The following is a 23,671-nucleotide window of genomic DNA, read 5'->3' on the forward strand; positions in this document are numbered from 1 at the left end:
TTTGTAAGGTGTGTAAAAGTAGTGAATTATTTAGGATTCCTCAGACTTCAACGGTTATACTTCCCAAATAAAAGTCAGACTCTCCAGTCACTGTCCGACTCAAGACCATGCTGTTCTGCTCACTGTGGACGTGCTCCTTATCAGAGGCTTTAGTTTTCCCAGCCCCAGACTTATGCTTCTGCCATGGTTAGAATTTAAAGTTACAAGGTGGGAAAGGAGAGGAAAGCTGAGGTTGCCACCATTCATTGCATCTGGCTCCTTTTTCACTGCCTGCATATTAAACATGTGCTTGCTCAATGCAGGACTATAGGAAAGGCATAAAAGCAGAGCTGATGATGCTCCTAGCTTCTCGTCTTTAAGATGGCATATGGCAGCTGGAAGTTAAAAGCTGAGTGAAGGTTCTACAAGAGCAGACATTGGGGGCATGATGTGCTGTCACTATTGGTGTTTATTTCTTTCCCCCAATATTTATGTGCCTTGCTCCTTTTCGAGGACAGAGACCATATGTTGCTCTTTTTTTGTGTTTTTTTCCCCAGAGCCAGGCACATAATCAACTCCCTCTGATATTTTTGAATGAATAAATGAATGAAAAGAAAAGGTTTCCTGGAAATTTATGCCATTTCTGTACTGCTGCTATGAGTTACTACGGGTATTGTGGTTATAAAATGTCAAGCTGCCATTTTTCTAAAGAGGAAATTGATTTTTGGAACCATGTCATAATTGCCATGATGGAGAGGAGGACAAAAATAGCCTGTGGAGTTACTTTATTATTTTATTTCATCCCACAGGTAAAATACAAAGAAGACTACGAGAAGAATAAAGGGAAAGCAGACTACAACGTACTTCCTGCGTCAGAGAACCCACTGCTCAGGCAGCTGAAGGCAGCAGGAAATGTCCTTAGTGATGTAAGTCAACTCTCTTCACAAATGTTTTTTTAACCTTAACTTCACGAGAGATGGAGTCTTTCTCCTTGTGCAATAATGTAGTTCTGTGTAGCTTTGCTAGTGTTTTAAGGTTATGGAGAAGGACTCAGAGCAGAACTGACTAGCCATAGAAGGTCGAGTGCTTCTATAAACACAACATGCTTTACTGTCTGCAGCCCATGGGGTAAGTTCAAATGTCAGGGAAGTCCTTCCCTGCTTAGAAGTTTCCGGCATCTGGGTCTCCTTGTGGGCACAGAGTACATGTGCTGGCAAAAGGAGCAGGCAAAAGGAGACTTTCAGAAACAGAGCTAGCACCTGAAACCATCATCTGCAGACACTGAACTCAGAGATTGGCCGCTGGCCTGCTCCCTGTCTGTTTCCACTTGGAGAATTGTTAAGAACCCAAGTAAGCCATTGCAATTGAAATAAAGTAAGGCAGAGCCTGGCATTAGAAGACTGAAGGTCCAAGATCAGTTTTCTGATTTGACTAAAGCACACACATACACACACACACACACACACACACACACAGTACACACACACACATGTACAACAAACACACATGAAATACACACATACACAACGAACACAAGCTAAATATGTATTCATTTGAGGCTTTATATGGACAGATTATACGAAACATTCCCCAAGATTCAAAGATTTTTGTGTAGCTCTCTGAATAAGTTAGTTAATGTTTCTCTACCCTTCAACTAAGTCAGCATGCTGGGGAACATGTGTATGTGTCTGGGGAGTGGGAGGGCAAGGGATAGGGTTTACTTCATCTGTCCAAATTGCTCTGCTGTAACCTCAACACTAAATGCTTCTGCTTTCCCGATGAAGGGCACATTTACCAAACAAACGATCTCAGACTCCCATCTACTATTGCTAGAAACAGGAACTATGAAAAGGAATCAGATTATTGACATTTTTGAAAACCCACCATGAGAAGGTGGTGACCCTACTTTATCAGCAGTGCACTTGAAACCAGTCATTGATTGACTTGTTGTTTTAAGGCTAAATATAAATGCTAGCAGCGAAGAAGAGTTAGTAATGACCCATGTGTGCTTCAAATTCTCATATGGGTCTTATTTTTAAAAGCCTAATTGCGTATTTTTTTCAACTTACCTTTTTATGTAAGTTTATTTAAAAAATAGCAAAGCTAAATAGCCAGCTGTTATAGCCCCTGTGTACCTGGGGCACAGTGAGTGAGAGAGTCAGTGTGCTGAGAGGAGACAAAGAGCAGCTCAGAGACATAGGCCTGCTACCAAGACTCAGCCAGAGGTAGCATGCTGGGCTTCTTCAGTTTTTGATAATGTTAAAAACTCAGGTTTTACAATCACTGCTAATCATACCATGACACCGAGTATTTGACTGTCAGCTTCTAAGGTAGTTGGCGGATGGTATCTTTTCTTCTTCTTTTGTCTGATGTTGGAAAATATGAGTGCTATAATCAGCGTGGGAGTGCCAGGGTCTATTTTAACTGGTTCCCCTCTCCCCTTTGGCAGAAACTATACAAGGAAAACTATGAAAAGACAAAGGCCAAGAGCATAAATTACTGTGAGACCCCCAAGTTTCAGCTTGATACAATACTGCACAACTTCAGTAGTGATGTAAGTAATCATACTGCTACCCGTTCTTTGTAAAAGCTCTCTTATTTAATAACCCGCTGATAAATTAATAACTCGCTGATTAATAAATGAAGTACATTTTGTCTTTCAGACTAAATACAAAGATTCCTACCTAAAGAATATTTTGGGACACTACGTAGGCAGCTTTGAGGATCCATATCACACACATTGTATGAAAGTGACAGCTCAAAATAGTGACGTAAGTCCTAAGGCTATTGTTTTCACTTTCTAAATAAGATGTTGTTGGTTTAAGGCATAAAACCATGATTTGATCCTTACGTCTGATTATTTCCCATCTCAGAAAAACTACAGAGCAGAGTATGAAGAGGACAGAGGCAAAGGCTTCTTCCCCCAGACCATTACCCAGGAGTATGAAGCAATCAAGAAACTGGACCAGTGTAAAGATGTGTGTTCACAAAATGAACTTGTAACAAAGTCATCCCGCCTCCTTCAGACCATATCCTTCCCACTTAATTTTCAGTGGTCCAGGAGTTGTTGCCCTTCATGGCCTCTAGAGGCCAAGATACTTTTAATGTTGACCACTTTACAAATATGTTTCAGCAAGGCACTTGTAAGAAACAACATCTATTTCATAGAAAGTATACTTCTGTTCCTGCTGACATCCCTTGTCTCAAGAGCTAATTCTAGCTCATTGCTGTAAAGAGCTGTCAGGGATCTGAAGACCTGGGGTTGTTCTTCCTAGTAATAGAAGAGGATCTCTCAGACAAACCACAACCCAGCTAAAAACAAACATAATAAATGTTTGCTTAACTCCCAGTTTCTTTGGGGTGGGGTGGGACAGACAGGTTCTTCATTCTTGACTCATAGGCCACCTTGGACATCACAGACACCACTAAACCAAACCTCTTTGTTCCCTCACAGCACACCTACAAAGTTCACCCAGATAAGACCAAGTTCACTCAAGTTACGGACTCACCTGTTCTCTTGCAAGCTCAGGTCAATTCCAAACAGCTGAGTGACGTAAGTTCTTCTAAGTATCTGTGGAGCAGTTATGGGGTTGGGAGACATTTCATAAGTCTATGCAGAAATTCCATTTTTGCAGTTCTGGGATCAAGTCCCAAGCCTTGTTTATGTTGGGAATAATATTCTACCACTGCCTTCTCAGCCCATAAAACCCAACATCTTATCTGATTTCAGTTATTAGAAAACCATTACATTTTTAGTATATGTTTATATATTTGTAATCACTTAAAATATATCTGGATGGACTGCATCTTTTCAAGTAGACATCACTTAGTAAAGTTGTTCATCCAAGGAAACCAGTGTACTTTCAAGGATTGAAAAGAACACAAATTCTAAATTTAGACAAAACTTGTTTCACACCCAGTGACAAGGTATTAAAGTGACTTCACCTTTCTGTACCTTGTTCTCTTACATAATTTGTACATGTTTGGAAATTAATATGATAAGAGATATGTTTCAACTATACAGTCTGTAGCCCACACCAGATATGTAACATACAGGCTTCTTTCTGCCAAATAACTTTCTAGAAAATGGGAACCTAGAGATAAATATTATTATGTGAGCTTTCAGTATGGACTTCCAAGCTTGTATTGGTCTAAAAAATTAAAAATAAAAATGGCCCATATATATATATATATATATATATATATATATATATATATTATTATTTTTGGTTTTTCAAGACAGGGTTTCTCTGTGTAGCTTTGGAGCCTATCCTGGCACTCACTCTGGAGACCAGGCTGGCCTCGAACTCACAGAGATCCACCTGCCTCTGCCTCCCGAGTGCTGGGATTAAAGGCATGTGCCACCAATGCCCGGCTGGCCCCAGTATATTTATGACCAAAAATGATGGTTCAACTGCCTGTTGAAGTAAGCATGATATATGCAAAGTAACACTTATGAAGGAATCTCCGGTAAGTGACGTCAGCAAGGAAAAGAAAGCCAGGACAGTGCACCCGAACCAAAGGGGCTAATTGTGAAAGGCATGGAGAGGAATGTGTATGAAGAGCCACCTCTTTCTGTCACCTACTGTAGTGGAGGACATGGTGATTGTGATGGACATGGTGACAGCTGACAAGGGCCCAGAACACAGGTTCAGCAGTGCAGAGTGACCTTGCTAAGCTCTTGCTCTTGTGATCTTTGTCAGTTTATTTCACAAAATGTCTGAAGGAGATTTTTGTATTTGGTAAATCTCTTCTGAACTTAACGTCCCTCTCTCTCTGTCCCATACTCTGCTTCCTTCTCTTTAGCTAAATTACAAAGCCAAACACGAAAGTGAAAAATTCAAGTGTCATTTACCTCCGGATGCTCCTGCCTTTATCCAACACAGAGTCAATGCTTATAACCTGAGTGACGTAAGTGCCTTGTGGACTGCACTATATGGGTGGCACACTGACAGCTGTGCACCTAATTTGGGGTTACGTCATTATAATTCAATGACTACTTCAATGTTGAAGATAGGAAGAACCCTTAACATTTGTGTCATGTTTCTACCTTCCTGTCAATGTACCTTTAAGCTGGCCTTGCTAATCCCTACTGCCTCTGTATAGTCATTTTGTAAGTAGCTTCATTCAGTTGCTAGTAACATTAATATTTTCTAACCAGCCTCTAAAATGTCATTGTGTATTTCATTGTAAATCTTCATGTTAGATCTGTTAGCAACATTTATATATACTATGCCATAATTCAATTTTCCTAGTATATGATCTTTACTAGAAATGGTTTCCTTTATTCCCCAGGTCTACAATGTCCCTTTTTTCACACGAATTAGACTTGTTTCTCTATGTAAGAAAGCTTATGTTAAAGATAACACAGGAACTAAAGGGAAGAAGGTCATGAACCCATTGCCAGCTTTCATTGTCCAAATTTAATTCTATAGAGAAGTTAAATTACCATCTTAACTTCAAAAATTCCCATAACAAGTACTGTGATTATCCAGAATGGGTGGGCAGTAGAATGATTCATGAAATGACCTCTGAGTAGACTTAAAGGACAAATGAAAGTGATGCCTAAAACCACCAAAAGTAGGCTAAGTGCAAATGTTTGTACCACTCTCTACTATTTAGTTCGGGACTCAGCTACTAGTGTGACCTCTGGAATTGAGCTAATTTTAAAGATTCTGATGGAGAACAAGAGGCCTATGCTTCGAATTAGAAGTTCCATCTTAAAGAGAATCACCTTAAAGATGTATAATATCCTAGACCATGAATAGGGTCCATTTATTTTTTGTTAAGAATAAAATGATGAGTTAGCCTTAGTCTTTAAATGTGATTATAGGCATTTCACCTTTGCTAATTCCTTTCCCAGAATGTCTACAAGCAAGACTGGGAGAAGAGCAAAGCTAAGAAGTTTGACATCAAGGTGGATGCCATTCCCCTGCTGGCAGCCAAAGCCAACAGCAAGAATGCCAGCGATGTGAGTGTGGCCCTGGGCTGGGCTGCTGGCTTGGGATGTCCCTGCTGATCAGTTAGCATGTGTGATGTCCTTGCAGGTGATGTACAAGAAGGACTATGAGAAGAGCAAAGGCAAGATGATTGGTGCCCTCAGTATCAATGATGACCCCAAGATGCTGCACTCCCTGAAGACAGCCAAAAACCAGAGTGATGTAAGTATCTTGGCAAAACCACTTTGTTTTGATATGAGTACCCAAATAATTAATATAACTTTGGATTGGATGTCAACCTACACTCAAATCTCTGATTGAGATTAAATGTGAAGAGGCATATGGTGAGCTTCGATTCACTATTTGTGATGTCACTCTTCTCTGGGAAGCTTGCTTTTTTGATCTTCTCTATGCCTTTGTTTCATAAGGAGGAAACAATCCCTACAAACACTTTTCTTTATTCCCAGAAGTGGGCTAAATATATTAGTATACACAGTGTTCCTAGAATCAGTGTGGAAGTGCACTCACTCAATGCCCTGAACTAAGGCGTTTGCAAAGATATGAAGAAAATGAAAAGCAAGAAGTGAGAAGACCAACTGAGAAACAAAGTAGGAAAAATAGATGAAACATGAATGCAAAAGCAAGATGTTTCAGTTTAAGAATTTTATAAAATGTTGGTTTCATTTAGTTTTTTTTTTGTTTTTTTGCCCCCCCCCAGACAGGGTTTCTCTGTATTGCTTTGGAGGTTGTCCTGGAACTTGCTCTGTAGACCAGGCTAGCCTGAAAGTCACAGAGATTCACCTGTCTCTGCCTCCCGAGTGCTGGGATTAAAGGCGTGCGCCACCAATACCTGGCTCATTTTGAAAACTTTAATTCTTACTTTAAAGAAATCTACTGGGACTGCCTTTGCAATTCCTAATAAGAAAATTTTCCTATATTTCATATCATTTATAAGTATCCCTGCTCTTATTGAGCATATTTTGAAGTTTTTATGAGAGAATTAAAAGGGGATGTGAAGAAACATATAATGGATACACCCATTAAAGGACCAAAACCCCTAAAAACCATCATTCGAGGACAAGCGCTATAAAGAAAATGTAAGGTTATGGGGAATTGTAGGGTATGATGAAATGTGTTTGCAGCAAGCAGTGAGCTGGTGACCTTTGTGGGACTACTTGTATCCTCGGGCCCTTCTTAGGCCTCAAGGCTTATTTTACTCCAGCTTTTTAAGTAATCCCTGTTCTGCAAGCACATGAAAATGGGGCAGTTATTTCAAGGCAGAACTCTCTTGAGTGACAGCATTCATGTGCTGTCTCTTTCAGTCTGAGCAATTGTGAGATAGGTAATATGAACACTTGCCATTATCAGCATCTGATATAAGACATGAGCCTCAAGGCTGTCCTATCATCATGGTAGAAGAAAACTTAACAATCTCATCCCAGTGTTTCAAGTCCAACAATGACATTGATGGCAGTTAGTATGTGAGGTATATTTTTCTTAGCTCAATTTTCTTTTCTTTCTTTAACAGAGACTATACAGGGAAAATTATGAGAAGACAAAGGCCAAGAGTATGAATTATTGTGAGACCCCTAAGTATCAACTCGACACCCTTCTGAAGAACTTCAGTGAGGTGTGGGAGGCCATGCCCACCTCTTGGGTGGGAAGGGCTTTCCTGCCCATTGAAAAATCATTGTTAACATTAAGTATTGTATTTTCTTTATTAGGCTAAATACAAGGATTCATACGTAAAGAATATTTTGGGTCACTATGTTGGCAGCTTTGAGGACCCATACCATACACACTGTATGAAAGTCTCAGCTCAAAACAGTGATGTAAGTTTAGAACCAGGACCTTGGGCCTGCAATGACACTGATTAGGAGCAACAGCATCCTGATTTGTTTTGTCCTTGTGCATTTTAGAAGAGTTACAAAGCGGAGTATGAAGAAGATAAAGGGCGATGCTATTTCCCTCAGACAATAACTCAAGAATATGAAGCTATCAAGAAGTTGGACCAGTGTAAAGACGTAAGACAGCTGCCCCAGTTCTTCAAATTGGGTGTGGGATGCTTGTGACATCTAGTGGTACATTTCACAGGAGTTTAAATGCTATCACCTAGTGGTCAGGATGCAGTATTTTATTTAAATTTGGCTTTGGGGGTGGGATTGGAGAAGGCAAAAATTACTAGGAAGAAGTCCATTGTCCATGAATCCTTCCAGATTTTATGTCTTTATTTTCATTAGTTTGTACGGCTATAAATTCAGGGGAAAAGGAAACTATCCAGATTTGTCAATAATCAGGGTGTTCATTGCTCAACAAAGTGACATCGGGGGCTAGCATGAACCAGGCATTGTCCTTGGTACTGGGGACTAGGGGACCAGGAAGTTCCATTGGAGTGGAAGAGACAGGCGGTGAAAAAGCAGCACAATATAAGGGGGTGATTCAAAGTTAGACGAGGGTGATCTGAAGAGACGAGGGTGATCTGAAGAGACGGGGGTCCAGGCAATCTGAGGCAAGTCTGTTCTGCCATGCCAAGATCAGGGCCAGAGAAACAGAGAGAATAGTCTCAAGAGAGAAAGAGACATTGAAAGGAGACATGGCTGGGATGTGCTGGGGAGGAAGGGAAGGTGGAACCTGCAGAACTCATAACTCAAAGCCCAGCCCCAACTGATCACAAGATTCAGTACAGAGGCATGCTAGCACTTGGAAGACTGAGCTGCTTAGATGCAGAGGAAACCTCAATGATTTCTCAGCCTTTTGGCTAATATCAAGTGTAGAAAAATGAGGAGTCAGGGAGAAGGGGGGTGAGGCAGAAAAGAATTGGAGGAAAGCAATGTAATTATATTTTAGTAAAAAGCTAAACATCTACAGCATAACATTGGGAGGAGGAGAGATAAAAGAAGGTAAAGAGAAAGAAAGAAGATGAGGAAGTAACATTGAACCAATCTTTCAGAACTAAAGAAAGCAAAGTTTTGGGTGTAAACTTCCCATGCATTGGTGTGGGACGCACAGGAATAGATTACTGTGTGAAATGTTGGTGAAGGCTGTCTTCTCTTCCAGCATACCTACAAAGTGCACCCTGATAAGACCAAATTCACAGCTGTCACTGACACTCCTGTGCTGTTGCAAGCCCAGCTCAACACCAAACAGCTCAGTGATGTAAGTGTCCTGACTCATATGGGAGGGGAGACCCAGGGGTGTCTTACTGAAAATCTCAGTGTCTTCCAGGATTCATCTGCCCGGTCATTAATGCATGTTTTAGATTTTCTTAATAAAAGGCAAATGAAGCTGCTAGATCAAACTGTAGCCCCCAGCAAACTGTTACACAGCAATGCAGTAACTAATTTTAATAATTCCTTGATTTTTCATAGGATTGCCTTACTTATTAAAATGTTTCCCCCCACACACACTAGAACTCTGTGCCATTTAAGAAAATAGTAGCAGTGGAGGCTTCCATTTGACAGGCGGAAAGGGAAGCATTCCTGTTCTGGTGAGGTCCCAGAGACTTTACAAAGCACAGAGAGGTACACTTACAACAAAGCATCACTCTAGGCAGTAACCATAACAGAGTTAAAATACGGGGCCACTGAGATGACTCAGTGAGTGCTTGTCACTAAGTCTGATGACCTGAGTTTGATCACTGCTCTCCTTCTACATGGTTGGAGTAGAGAACTGACTTCTAAAAATAGTCCTCTGACCTCCAAACTTGCCACAGCATGTGTGCATGTATATGCATGTACACACACACATACACACACACACACACACACACACACACACACACACACACACACACACCGAAAATTTAAAATACAATTTAACAAATTTTTAACTGAAAAATAGCCCAGTAGACATTTACAACACAACTCCTGTACCTAAGGCTCAGGAACCATGGAGGAAGAGGTGGGTGGAAAAGTATTAAGAGCCAGAAATGTGCTGGAAGATTGTCCCCTAGAAATGACAGGCAGTCTTCACTCATAATACCTCAACAGTATGGCTATCTAAACAAGACCTCAACAATGATAGATACCAACAGACATGCTAATGTAAAGGGATATTCTCAGGGAGTCCCACCCCTAGAGAAAGAACTACAGGCAACTAAGCGATGTTGAGCGTGAGAGAGACAGTTTTCCCACAGGAAGGAGCCCCTAGTTGGTTATCCAGTACCAGTGGCCAACTCTGAAATAGTCATGTACATACATGCCACATGTATGTACTGAATGGACTCAACAGGCCGTATTTATACATTTGCTCATGCATGTGTATGTGTGATCATATGTGCATATGTGTATGGAAAGTAATATTTGAAGAAGAGTCCAGGAATTTGAGAGGGAGTAAAAGGTCACAAGGGAGAAGTTGAAGGAAGGAAAGGGAATGGAGGGAAACAATACAATTATACTTTAATAAAAAAACTAAGCTAGAGTGACAATGAGAAAAACAACTGAAAGAACACTGTAGGTAGATAGTTGAGGAAAGCCTACAGAACGGATGGCTTGGCCAGCACTTTATCTTTATAACTGTGGTACGACCTTACTGGGAATTAATACTGGTTTTGTTGGTTGTACTGATTACAGAATTTCATAACTGCATTTTCATGCCCTCCAGGCCCATTCTTGTGTTGTTGATGAGGTGTGTGTTAGCATGTCTGTAGTATGGTAGCTGTTATGAAATGTCAAAGTCAAGTCCAGTTGTCTATAATCCTTCTGAGAGAGGGAATGATACATTGACCAGATAAGGTAGCTCTTTGAAGCATTTTTTTCTTAATACTATCTCAAATAAATTCAAGGAAATTCCTACTTTGAACTGTTTGGATGTAGGCTGAGTCCATTTTCTGTGCTGTAAAAAAATAATAATAATAATAATACCTAGAGCCAAGTAATTTATAAAGAATAGGAGTTTACCAGACATGTAACCCTTGACTGAAACCCCAGCACTTGGGAGGCTGGAGCAGGGGGATTCTGAGTTTGAGGACAGCCTGGGCTACATAAGATGCTATTTCTAGCCAGGCGTTGGTGGCACACGCCTTTAATCCCAGCACTCAGGAGGCAGAGGCAGGCAGATCTCTGTGAGTTCGAGGCCAGCCTGGTCTTCAGAGCGAGTGCCAGGAAAGGCTCCAAAGCTACATGAGAAACCCTGTCTCGAAAAACCAAAAATAAAAAAAAAAAAGATGCTATTTCTAAAACCACCTCCTCATCTCTCAAAAATAATAAGGGTTTATTTAGTGTGTGGTTGAAAAGGCTGGGGAGTCTACGGGCTAGGTGCCGGCTCAGGCAAGGGCTTCCTGTTGAATCATGGCATGATACAAGTATCGCTTAGGGAGATGGAGCTCAGATCCTCCTCAGAGCTCACTTGTATAATGAAGCCACCTCTGCAGATGAATCAATCCATGAAGATGGAGCACTTTGAGCCAATCACCTCTGACAGGTGTCTCCTGTCAAATACCACTCACCCACGTGACTTTGGGGTATTAAGTTTTTACTACATGAAGCTTGGGGCACATAGTCAGCCCACAGCAATGTATATTCTTCCTTGCTCCCCCACCCCAGCTGAATTACAAGGCAAAGCATGAAGGTGAGAAATTCAAGTGCAACGTGCCAGCTGATGCACCAGAGTTCATCCAGCACAGAGTCAATGCTTATAACCTGAGCGACGTAAGTAAGATGCCACATGCCTGCCTCATATGTGGGAAAAGAGAGAGTGAGTTTGTCTGAAGACTCAGTGCAGTTAGCTGTGGAGACAGTTACAAGTGCAAGTGCTCTTGGGACCTACTTCATTATCAGATGTCATTTATTGTCACAAGCATTCCCTCATTTATCCATTTGATAATCTCTAGAGTTTTTGAGATTTCTTCCATGTAATTTTTTCATTTTATCTTTTATAAGTGACTGTTATATAATTATTTGTGGTAAGGGCAAGGGTCATAATTAGAAGGTTCTTAATTAAAACAGAGTGTACTATTTGTAATTTTAGTGTTGTAGAAGAAACTACATAATAGATCAATAGTTAGACTATTGTTGGGTTAATAAATTATTCATAGATGAGCTTTTAACTTTTTTATATTCACTGGGTTAGCCTTTATCACTGTCTATTTTAAAAAATAATAATAATTTCTTTTCTGAAACTTCCCCAGAATGTCTACAAGCAAGACTGGGAGAAGAGCAAAGCTAAGAAGTTTGACATCAAGATGGATGCCATTCCCCTGCTGGCAGCCAAAGCCAACAGCAAGAATGCCAGCGATGTGAGTGTGGCCCTGGGCTGTGCTGCTGGCCTGGGATGTCCCTGCTGATCAGTTAGCATGTGTGATGTCCTTGCAGGTGATGTACAAGAAGGACTATGAGAAGAGCAAAGGCAAGATGATTGGTGCCCTCAGTATCAATGATGACCCCAAGATGCTGCACTCCCTGAAGACAGCCAAAAACCAGAGTGACGTGAGTGTCTGCCCCATGTTCAAGATGGTTTCACTCATCACATTCCAGAGTGTAGAAGGATTTCAGCTTGAGGGTTTTGTGCCCATAGGCTCTCAAGTTCATAAGAACCTGCCAAGAGCCTTAGAGGCAGCATGTACCCTGGTTCTTGCGTGCCTCACATTTGAGGAAAGAAATTATTGGCAGTATTTGACATCTTTCCACTTGGAAGACTGCATTAATGTTTAGTGGAGTGTCAGGTTTTGTTCTCAAAACCTCCTATAAAAGATCACTAGATATTTTAATGTGTTTGAGAAATAGCCTTTAAATTGTTTTTGAAACTGCCTTTAGAAGAAACTACTGAACTTCCAATATAAAATCAAGAATGGCTGTCAATGCTCTCTATTGACTTTAATAATTGATTGTGACCTTCACCTAAGAAAAACATGCCATTGATGCTAGGCCTTTTTTTAAAACATGATTTTTAAAACATAGATCACCTTTGTGGAGCATTTTCTTTATCATACCTATTCTTAAATTTTAGAGATTCATGGATTCCCTAAAGGTGATTTATGGGTCATTTGTCCTTTTCTAGTTACGATTTTTACTATAGAGAGTCAAACATCTGCTCTTGACAATTAAAGTACATACTGCTTAGAGGATATTTTAAGAGTGGCTACAGTGTTCGGCATAGCTTTCAGACACTGGTTTCCATGGTGAAGAAGGATGACATGTGCAAGCAATAATCTGTGTGTGCTTTTCTTATCATTTTTGTGAGCATTGCACAGTGCCCATGCACAGGCCTCTGCCTTCCCACCATTCTGTATGCCTTCTAGGGTTAGAAGCTACAACTAACCCCCAATGATACCCCAGGAACCTAGAGCATTCTTTGTTTTCATCCTGTACTTGAAAGCATGAGATCGCTAGGCACAAAATAAACCGATGAATTCTTACCAATTGACTGACATTGGCAACTGAAAGTCATCATTAGTGAGCCATTCTCACACAAGGTTCAGTCTAATGCTAAGCTGTATAGAGCAAAGAGACCTTTTCTTAAAGCCACTTGCACCTCTGATGACTTTTTTATATGGATTTTTTTTTAAGTTAGAGTATTTGTCCATGCCCATGTCCATCATGGCATCTTTACACACATGACTTGTGTCATTAGGCTTTGTCCTTTTTACGTCACCTCACCACTGCCTTCATTCACATTCATCCACTCCCTCTGACCAGTTCCCTTCCTTCTTCTGGTTAGTCTGCCTGTCTTAATTAGGATTCTATTGCTGTGAAGAAGACATCATGATGATGGCAACTGTTATAGAGGAAAACATTTGACTGGGGCTGGCTTCCAGTTCAGAGGTTCATTCCATTAGCATCATAGTGGGAAACAAGGCAGCATGCAGGCAGACATGGTGCTAGAGAAGGAGCTGAGGGTTCTACATCTGGATTGGAAGGCAGCAGGAAATGAACCGGCCTGACCTTATGAGACCTCAAAGCCCACCTCCTAGTGACACACTTCCTCCAACAAGTCACACCTATCCAACCAGGCCACACATCCTAACAGTGCCACTCCCTATGGGCCTATGGGGGCCATTTTCTTTCAAACCACCACACTTCCCGCCCCCCTGCTTTTTTAATCCTCTGTATTCCATTACCCTCTCTCTTTCCCATCTACCTGGGGCTTTTCCTCTTTCTCACCCCCTTTGTAGTTTGTGACCTAGACACCAACACATATATAAAAACACTCACACATATATGCACAAGTCTAAATCTAGGCCATAGAAGACCAAATATGGAGTTTGTCTTTCTGAGTCTGCCTTGTTTCACTTCACAATGATTTCCACTTTTTCTTCTGATGTCCTAATTTCATTTTTCTCTGGGCTATGTAAAATCCCATTGTATAGAGGAACCATGTTTTATGTAACTGTTTGTCTACCGATGGACAGCTAAGCTGGTTGCATTTCCTGGCTATTGTGAATAATTCAACAATAAAAACAAATGTGCAAGTATTTCTATGGTGTTTTTTGACAGTGTTTTATAGACACCAATATGTTTCAGCTGCTGAGACGTAAACACAAGTGTCTAAGCAATTCAGCAAGTCACCTGTCCCCCTCCAAATGCTGGTGCAGCACTGCCTTGTTAGCTCCTTTCCTATGGGACAGGCTTTAAATATGCATTTGCATGTCACTGTAAGTTTCCAATCATCATTCAGGGCTTAGATTTTATAATTGATAAACCCTTCCCCTGAAAAGAACAACCCACAAAGTATATGAAGGCAGTTCCCTAAGCTTATTGATAGCTGTTGTTTGGCTGAAAAGCTTTGGAAGCTGGTGTGGTAGCTAATGCTTGTAATCCCAGCACTCAGGAGGCTGAGGCAGGAGGACGGCCATGAGCTCATTTTCAGCCTGGACTACATAGATTGTACCAGGTCAGCCAGAACTACACAAGCAAGAAAGACCCCTTAAAACAAACAAACAAACAAACAGAAGTTAAAGTAAAATAAATTTGGGAATATCTGTCCATATATGAATTTTCTGGAGGAATTTGATAATGTAAGTCATAGGCACAAATTTGGGATAAAATAATTACTTGAATATTGGCACCTGTTTCTCTACAGTATACTTTGGTTTTCTGTGAATTCATTAAGGATGAGTGAAACTAAATGCTCTCTTCTTACAGCGTGAATACCGCAAAGACTATGAGAAGTCAAAAACAATCTACACCGCCCCTCTTGATATGCTCCAAGTCACCCAAGCTAAGAAATCTCAGGAGATTGCCAGCGATGTAGACTATAAACACGTCTTGCACAACTACAGCTACCCACCCGACAGCATCAACCTGGACCTCGCCAAGAAGGCTTATGCATTGCAGAGTGATGTGAGTAGCAGCCTTCTCTTTCTGTCTTTGGAAGGTGAGTCAGGACAGGATCTATCTAGTCCTCTCTGGAGCATTTCCCTGTCTGTGGGGGAAACTTGGAGGTACTGGGAAATGGCCCCTTGGTTGTTAGGAGCACATATCCTCAGGACAGGACACCTGTGTCCAGCATATGCTGTTACTATTTCCTTCTGGAAAAGTTAGCAACCTTGCTGAGCCAATAGTCCTCAGCTGTTAAAATGAATAAAACAAAAGTTGTTTTGAGTATTTAAGTGCATGCCAAGGGCTAGTAAGATGGCTCAGAGGTAAAAAAACAAACAAACAAACAAAAACTGCTCTGTCTATTAAGCAATAAATTCCTCATTCTCTCTTCTTCTGGCCCCCAGAAACTACCTATTGCTGTAAGTTTGGCTATTGTAGACACCTCACATGTGTGGAATTAAACAGCATTTGTCTTCAGAAATGTATTTATTTCACTTAGTGTAATGCCCTCAAGGTTTACCTTTGTTATAGTTCTTGTCTGAGTTTTCTTCTTTGTTTAAAGCTGAGTAATTAATATTCCATTATAAATGTATACCATGTCTTGTGTATCTATTCTTCTGTGGGTGATTGTTTGCAATGCTCTCACCTTTTTGCTACTGTGAATTGTTTAAATGGCCATGAGTAATCTATTGTCCTTTCAACAGCTAATTGAAAGGACCCCAGAAGTCAAATCATTAGGTCATATGACAGTCTTACTTTTAGTTTTCTGGGAAACTGAAACTGAATAATTTACACCCCTACTGTCATGGAAATTTTAGCCAGCACAGGACCAAGCAAGCAGTCAGAGAGACAAGAGAAACTCAGTCTGGTTTCACTCAGACATGAACCCAAGCTTATGCTTTGTAAAGTTCAGCTTTTATAGGTCAGGTCACAGTGTGACATCTGAGGCTGGTCTCTGTTTCCACCATAGTTAGACATGTCTGCAGGAACAAACATTTGCAGATAGAAATTGGAACACCCAGGCGCTTGCAGATACCAAATAAAGAATTCCTTCCTTGGTGAACCTTTGATAGTTGCCAGAATTATTCCTTAAGGTAGTTTATGTGAATGTTTGCCTTCCCAAGACAAGAGGAGGGGGGCAGAGTGAACTCAGCACATGAGTAAAACAGTAACTCACTCTGTTTTCTAAGCAATCCTACAGTTTCCAGGCAGGAAATTCTATTAGACAATCAAAACACAGAGTAATAGTTTGATTTTATTAGGTATGTAATATGTAAGGGCATATATATTTCATCACCACTGCCAATGGCAGTTCTACTATGTGTATGATCTTATTTCTTAATTATTTAATTTTTCTGTGTCTTCAACACAACTCTACTAGACGTTCCCCAGGGGCAAGATTGATTTCTTGATTTTTTTTTTCTACCCTAGTTTTTAAAAATCCATTCTAAAGAACAACAATTTTAGGTTTGCTTTTAGAGATAAATTTCAGGTGTCATCTATGGTCAGATGACTAGAAGAGCTTGCTATCTTAATGTCATCTGGTGATTGTTCCCACATAATATCAGTTCCAAATAATAACTATCTCCTTAGACAAATTAACATGAAGAATTATTTCCAAGTGTTTTGTTGGCTAATACAGAAACCCTTCTAAGATGGTCCCTATACATGAAGGACAATGTGTGCCAGGGCTTTGACAAGTAACTACCATCAAACCTTATTAGAAAATGACTAAGATTATCTACCTTCAATGGGACCATCAATTCACACCTAATTTGGCCACAGAGACACAATACTTAGCATTCTGGGGTGCAAACCTCTACAGCCAATGGTCCTAATGTAATCATTCCATTTATTCTTTGAAGTATAGCCTGGAATTGAGCATTTTCTGGGTTAGTGTCAGAATTCTACACATTTCCATTAAGTTAAACATCAGGGGGAAATGGAGGGCCTGGCAATTAGAAAACAATACTCCAAACTATCACCCAAGAAATGTGTGTGTGTGGAGAAACACACCTGCTCAAACATCTTTAAAACCTTGAGTAAAATGCCCAAGATTGGTGTAACAATAACAATGAAAACAAAATGTGACTCCTCTTTCATTGTAGGTGGAGTACAAAGCTGACTACAACAGCTGGATGAAGGGCTGTGGCTGGGTGCCCTTTGGGTCCTTGGAGATGGAAAAGGCAAAGCGAGCCTCGGACATTCTTAATGAGGTATGGCCACTGGTATGCTAGAGGGTACTCTGTCCTGCTAAAATGCAGAGCCACAAGAAGCACTTTTTCTGCTTCACTTTCTGATCACTGCTGTCGAAAAAGTTTTTTTTTTTTTATTGCCAAAAGATTTTTAAAGTACAAATAATTCAGAAATATATTCATACCCTTTATAGCATCTGAACTATTCATGTAAAACATTCAAATATAGCTGAACAATTTTATTCACATAATTAAAATGGACCTGCTTTAAACATAACTCATGCAATTGTGCACTCACTGCCATCAGGATATTTTTTCTACTTTTGTTTTTATTTTAAGACAAGGTCTCACTCTGTAACCCAGACTGGCCTAGAATTCATTGTCACCCAGGCTGGCCTTGAATATGTGGTGGTAATCTTGCCTCAGACTTTAAGAATGGGGATTCCAGGCGTGAAACCCAACACTCACCTCATAAATTAATTTTAAAGTAGTGCTACTAATATTCCATGAGGTTTCCTCAAGAGTCCCTTCCTGTCTTCAACCCTAGACCACTATTGAGTGCTTATGGTCTCTGGGGTTTTACCTTTTATAAAAGTTCCTTTGAGGTCTAGCTTCTTTTGCTTCTTTTGATACTTTTGCCTATGCCTAAAATTCATTCCTTATCTTTATTTTTTAACTGCATGGTCTTCCTTTGAAAAGATACACCACATATTAACGGTCCCTTGACCTGCTGGTTGACATGTGTGTTGTTTCTAGCCTGGGGCAGTTCTGAGTAATGTAACTGTCAAAGGTTCTGCTCTAACAATTGTGCCCTCAATTATAGTCTTGATGGCTCTGGAGTAGTTTACAAATTGCCACTCAGTCTTAGGGGAAATGCAGTGGTTGTCCTGAGAGTCTTATGGCCACATAAGACTGTCCCTTCTCCATCAACAGCTGAAAATACTCTTGTCACATGACTGCATCACCAAGGAAAGGGTGTGAAGTACAGTGGTTTGAAGTGAGGCTTGTCAACTATGCACAAGCTGGAAGTCTTCTAGTTTCTGTGTGCTTTTGTTTGGCTTTGGTGAAAGCAATTTTGCCTTCTCAAAGATCTGTCAGAAAATATCTTGCTATGTTAGTAGTTTTCAGAAGTTCGAAGCTGAAAAAGCAGTGTTAAGATATATGTAAAAGTAGAGTGTACAGTATGCCCCAAGGATAGCAACTGGGCAAATCAGTAGAGAAGACAGGCATAAAAGTAGTGACAAGTTGTCAGTTCCCCCACTGGGCTACCTTCCCAAGGTCCCTCTTTCTTTTTTCTTCAGTTCTTCAATGTCGAATACAAAAGAAGTCACAATAAGGCTGCAAAGTGGATATGTTCTCTGACTAGTTAATCTTTGGCTATTGCTCTACATTAGCAATTTGTCCCTCAACCAGAAAACTTTTTTCCTCCAGTTGTTGATGGAGTTGTTAAGGTCATGTAAAGTCACTAGTATTCAGGAGGCAGAAGCAAGAGGGGGTCAGAAGTTCAAGACCATCCTTAGATATTCACTGAGATTGAAGCCAGCCATATGTTACATTTAAGACCCTGTTTTTTAAAAATATAAACGAAAAGGACAACCCAGATATTCTTGCGTGCTTTTCTCCTAATCCCTCACAGACTACTGTGGGTTCTTTTGGGGGGGGGGCTCAACATAACAGAAAAGCCTTCTTTCATGCCATAAGCAAAGAATTGTGGACTGCAATCATGCTTCCAGGAAGCTATGCCTCTCTCCAGCACAGACTTCTCATGGTGACACCCATTTTAAAACATTCAGTTTTGTATTGTATTCATTCCTCATCCAAGGTGATCAGGACACCAGTATTTTAAAATTGAGAAAACCCCTCCATGTCTTCCCAAAGTAAATCTCCAGGATTTTCAATACAGGGTCTGTAGTGAAAAGTAATTATTATTATTTTTTGCTTCTCCAAGAAAAAATACCGCCAACATCCAGATACACTCAAGTTTACCTCAATTGAAGATGCTCCCATTACAGTGCAGTCAAAAATTAACCAGGCCCAGAGGAGTGATGTAAGTGTCCATCCTGTGTGTGTTTTTGTAAGTGTTTACTAACATGAAGGTACCTGCCCTCAAATGCACAGGTCACCTGGAGCTGCTTCACCATCTGAAGAGCCTCTTGTGGGCAGCTGTAAATTCCTGCTGTCCGATGATGCCACACGCACCTAATCATATCTTTAGGGCACGGCATATACTACACCAGCTGTCCTGTCACCACTAAGGGAAGGCTCTCTGAGGGAAGAGTGAGGGGGTTCTTCTAATGACAGTTGTAAAGTATCTCTAGGAAGACCAGAAAGAATGAATATAGCTGCTGGGTCACTTGGAGATTATAGGAGAAAATATATGTAATCAAAACCACCTGTAAGTCTCTTTAGACTCCCATAAAAATCTAAAATAGATTATTGATGTGTTCTGCCCTGCTAGCCTGCTCTGGCTTTGGGAAGTTCCTGCAGATTTTCACCAGATCACCTCCCTGGGATGAGGTTCTAAGAACCTTCTTCCTAGAGTCAGAGATTCCCATGCTCAGAAATCTTGACCAACAGTGAGCATGCAATGTGACAGGATTCTGTGCCATACATTTTTGCAGATGCATGTAGGGACAGTACAGAGTATGTCTTTCTTAGCATCACCTTGTGACATACACACTACCCTGAAATTATTTCCAGTGCCGTTAACTATCTCTTCATACTTGGGTTACACATGGTTTCTCGTCTCCTAGATCGCTTACAAAGCCAAAGGGGAGGAAATCCTGCATAAGTACAACCTGCCAGCAGACCTGCCGCAGTTCATCCAGGCTAAAGTGAATGCCTACAATATCAGTGAGGTACACACATCACTGCCCTGCACGTTCTGCCTTTACTAACATGGCCTTGCAGTCCTACTCAAGGGGTGTTTCTCTTACAGAATATGTACAAAGCCGACTTGAAAGACTTAAGCAAGAAAGGATATGACCTGAGAATTGATGCAATTCCCATCAAAGCTGCCAAAGCTGCCCGGCAGGCAGCGAGCGATGTAAGTCCAGCCACGGTCACGTGTGTAACATGAGACCTAATAGGATACCCAGAAGTCAGCATGTACGGTGTCCCTGATGGAAAACAATTCTGTACAGAAGAGATCTAAGCAGACCTTAGTATTCTTGGAGGTCAGAATTGGTATAACTGTCCTGAGTTACCAACCAGTAAGACTTCAAATCACTGTGCAGATTTCTGTATAAATTCACATTACTTTGATAAGAAACCAAGAAGAAATTCAAGTTATAATAGCTTCTGGATGGAATAATTTTATCTCTAATCTTTTATTAATGGATGTGATTTCCTCTTTCCCTCTTTTCCCTTTTCATTCATTACATCTATTTTCTAGGCAATCCAAATACAACTTCTGATTAAAATGAAGTTTTCATTGCAATACAATAATTACAATACAGCTTTAAAAAAAAAACAGAACAAAAACCAGATGTTCTTGTTCTGAGAAGCTCTCCCCCCTGAAATTTCTCACTGGCCTCTTTTCTCCTGGGTGGCTTCTCCAGTCACCCCATGCCCCGTATGTCCCAGAGCTCTCTCCTATATGCTCTGGGTTTCCCAGGATCCTCTGCAGGTATCCCCAAGAACCCCTAGTCTCAACTATTTGTAATTCAGAGTCAAATTCTGTTAACCATGACTGCTTCTGGGTTTCCTTTGAAATAATCAAGGACTCAGAAAACATGGCTTTAATTAAGAGTCTTCAGTTGTCAAATATTCAGCTGTTCCAGGGCACTGGCAGCAGAACGTGATTGGTAAAGAATGAAAAATGCTTTTTTTTTTCATGATATATACCAGTGTCTATAGGAGAAGGAACAGTGTGGAGAATTAGTTTGTCACTGATATGAACTATAATTCGCATCAGTATGTCACTGATTATGGCTCATATCAATGACAAACTGGACCCCAACCTCTTTTGTGTAGGCAGAAGTAGCTATAAATCCTCAAGTGGCTCCCAAGTGATATCTTATTTTACTATACTACATAGGAAGTGTGGACCCTTCATAGCCTCAGATTTCATATTCACAGATACCTAACTGTGGACTGAAACAATTTTTAAAATTACATCTGTGCTAAACACTTAGAGACTTTTTTCTTGTTGTTAGCTTCAGAATGACATGAAACCATTTATATAGCATTTATACTTTACTAAATATTGTAAGTTATCTACAGATGATTTGAGTTGTACATTGGACAGTGTGCATAGATTATAGGCAAGTACCTTGGTTCAAACAAGGGACTCGAGTATGGGTGGGATTTTTGTGTTTGCCGGAGGTGGGGAACCCTGGAACCAATCCCCTTGTTATAGGCATAAAGAAATGTCTAGGAAGCTCAGAAGTTTCCAATTATGACCTAACTGTTCAGTATCTTCAAAGCTACATTTCAAAATATGCCCACCTTCATTCTCAACAGATTCATTACAAAAAAGATTATGAAAAAGCTAAAGGGAAAATGGTTGGGTTCCAAAGTCTCCAAGATGATCCTAAACTGGTTCACTACATGAACGTGGCCAAGATACAGTCAGACCGGGAGTATAAAAAAGACTATGAAAAGACAAAGACCAAGTACAACACCCCTCACGATATGTTCGATGTTGTGGCGGCTAAGAAGGCACAGGATGTGATCAGCAATACCAACTACAAGCACTCTCTCCACCACTACACTTACCTGCCAGATGCCATGGACCTGGAGCTGTCCAAGAACATGATGCACATACAGAGTGATGTAAGTGCTGTGGCTCCCAGGGCACCATCCCCTCAGTTCCCAGAATGGGCCTAGCTCTCATCCTCTTCCCTCCCACTGTAGAATGCCTACAAGGAAGACTATAACACCTGGATGAAGGGCATTGGCTGGATACCAATTGGCAGTCTTGACCAAGAAAAAGTTAAAAAGGCAGGTGATGCCCTGAGTGAAAAGAAATACAGGCAACATCCAGACACGCTCAAGTTCACCAGCATTGTGGACTCCCCAGTGATGGTGCAAGCAAAACAGAACACACAGCAAGTCAGTGATGTGAGTACAGCAGGAGAGATGGTGTGTGTGTGTGTGTGTGTGTGTGTGTGTGTGTGTGTGTGTGTGTGTGTGTGTGTGTTGGGGGACGGATGCTCTTTAAGGGGTAAGTGCCTAATCAATGTGTTTACTCTTACTACAATGTCTTTCCATTTCCAATTTAGTATTCTGTGCATTCAGTGTTATAACTCTGGGGGCTGGAGAGATAGCTCAATGTTTAAGAGCAGTAACTGCTCTTGCAGCAGATCCTGGTTTTGTTCTCAGTACCCGCATGGTAACTCACAACTATCCAAAACTCCAGTGTCCACTTCTGACCACCACAGGCACCATGCATGTGGTGCACAACCATACATGTAAACAAAACATTTACTTCCATAAAATAAAGAGATTTTAAATTGTTAAATAAAAAAGAAAGGGGAGTCAAGACCATGATGGGGAAACCACAGTGACAGCTGACCCGAGCTAGTGGGAGCTCATGAACTATGTATGGACTGACAACTGGGGAACCAAACTAGACCCTCTGAAGGTGGGGGACAGTTATGTCATTTGATATATTGGGGGGGGCTGACAGTGGCTCCAGGACCTATCCCAGGTGCATGAACTGGCTTTTTGGAGCCCATTTCCTATGATGGGATACCTTGTTCAGCCTTGATGCAACTGAGAGGGACTTGGGCCTGCCTCAACTTGGTATGCCAGGCTTTGTTGACTGCCCAAGAGAGGCCTTAGCCACTATGAGGAGTGGATGGGGCAGGGGTAAGAAGGGGAGGAGGGGGAACTATGGTTGGTATGTAAAATGAAAAATAGTTTTTTAAATAAAAAGAATTGAAAATTTAGATTGGGTATTTTTTTATTCCCCAGGCACTAAATTATTAAAACTGTTCTTTATAAAATCTTCCTTTTCAACTGCCATTAAAAGACTATCTTATAACTAGTAAACAAGGAGGACCCTAAAAGAGACAAACTTTGTCCCCTGGAGAAGGGGAAAGGGTCACCATCCCCTGAGCAAATTGAGAGCATGGGAAGAGGGAGGGAGGGAGCTAAGAGAATGAGAAGGGAAGAAGAGGAAGGATGCAGAGGTCATGAGGGAGCAGAAAGGTTGAGTCAGGTGTAGATTAGAAGAAAGGATATGTGATAGGTAGGGTTTTAGTTGGGGGGTGGCAGGGGAGGAAGGGAGGGAGAAGGGAACTGGGATTGTCATGTAATTCAATCTTATTTGTAATTCAAATAAAAAAGTCAGAAA

The 23,671-nt window shown here is 40.8% G+C and overlaps 1 protein-coding gene across 2 annotated transcripts in view; it reads left to right on the forward strand.

Annotated features, from left to right (window-relative positions):
- Neb (nebulin) overlaps positions 1-23,671 on the forward strand; it is a 186,206-nt gene that overhangs the window by 20,717 nt on the left and 141,818 nt on the right. For both annotated transcript variants that reach the window (XM_035446826.1, XM_035446827.1), the window contains exons 11-32: positions 789-905; positions 2,429-2,533; positions 2,643-2,750; positions 2,853-2,957; positions 3,434-3,532; positions 4,786-4,890; positions 5,843-5,950; positions 6,027-6,140; positions 7,447-7,548; positions 7,643-7,750; positions 7,838-7,942; positions 8,976-9,074; positions 11,462-11,566; positions 12,046-12,153; positions 12,230-12,343; positions 14,999-15,196; positions 17,284-17,391; positions 19,319-19,417; positions 20,124-20,228; positions 20,309-20,416; positions 21,835-22,146; positions 22,228-22,434. In XM_035446826.1, the coding sequence (XP_035302717.1) occupies positions 789-905; positions 2,429-2,533; positions 2,643-2,750; positions 2,853-2,957; positions 3,434-3,532; positions 4,786-4,890; positions 5,843-5,950; positions 6,027-6,140; positions 7,447-7,548; positions 7,643-7,750; positions 7,838-7,942; positions 8,976-9,074; positions 11,462-11,566; positions 12,046-12,153; positions 12,230-12,343; positions 14,999-15,196; positions 17,284-17,391; positions 19,319-19,417; positions 20,124-20,228; positions 20,309-20,416; positions 21,835-22,146; positions 22,228-22,434 (2,739 nt within the window). The remainder of the gene's footprint in view (positions 1-788; positions 906-2,428; positions 2,534-2,642; positions 2,751-2,852; positions 2,958-3,433; positions 3,533-4,785; positions 4,891-5,842; positions 5,951-6,026; positions 6,141-7,446; positions 7,549-7,642; positions 7,751-7,837; positions 7,943-8,975; positions 9,075-11,461; positions 11,567-12,045; positions 12,154-12,229; positions 12,344-14,998; positions 15,197-17,283; positions 17,392-19,318; positions 19,418-20,123; positions 20,229-20,308; positions 20,417-21,834; positions 22,147-22,227; positions 22,435-23,671) is intronic.

This window comes from Cricetulus griseus, chromosome 6 (genome assembly GCF_003668045.3).
Source record: "Cricetulus griseus strain 17A/GY chromosome 6, alternate assembly CriGri-PICRH-1.0, whole genome shotgun sequence".
Classification (NCBI taxonomy): domain Eukaryota; kingdom Metazoa; phylum Chordata; class Mammalia; order Rodentia; family Cricetidae; genus Cricetulus; species Cricetulus griseus.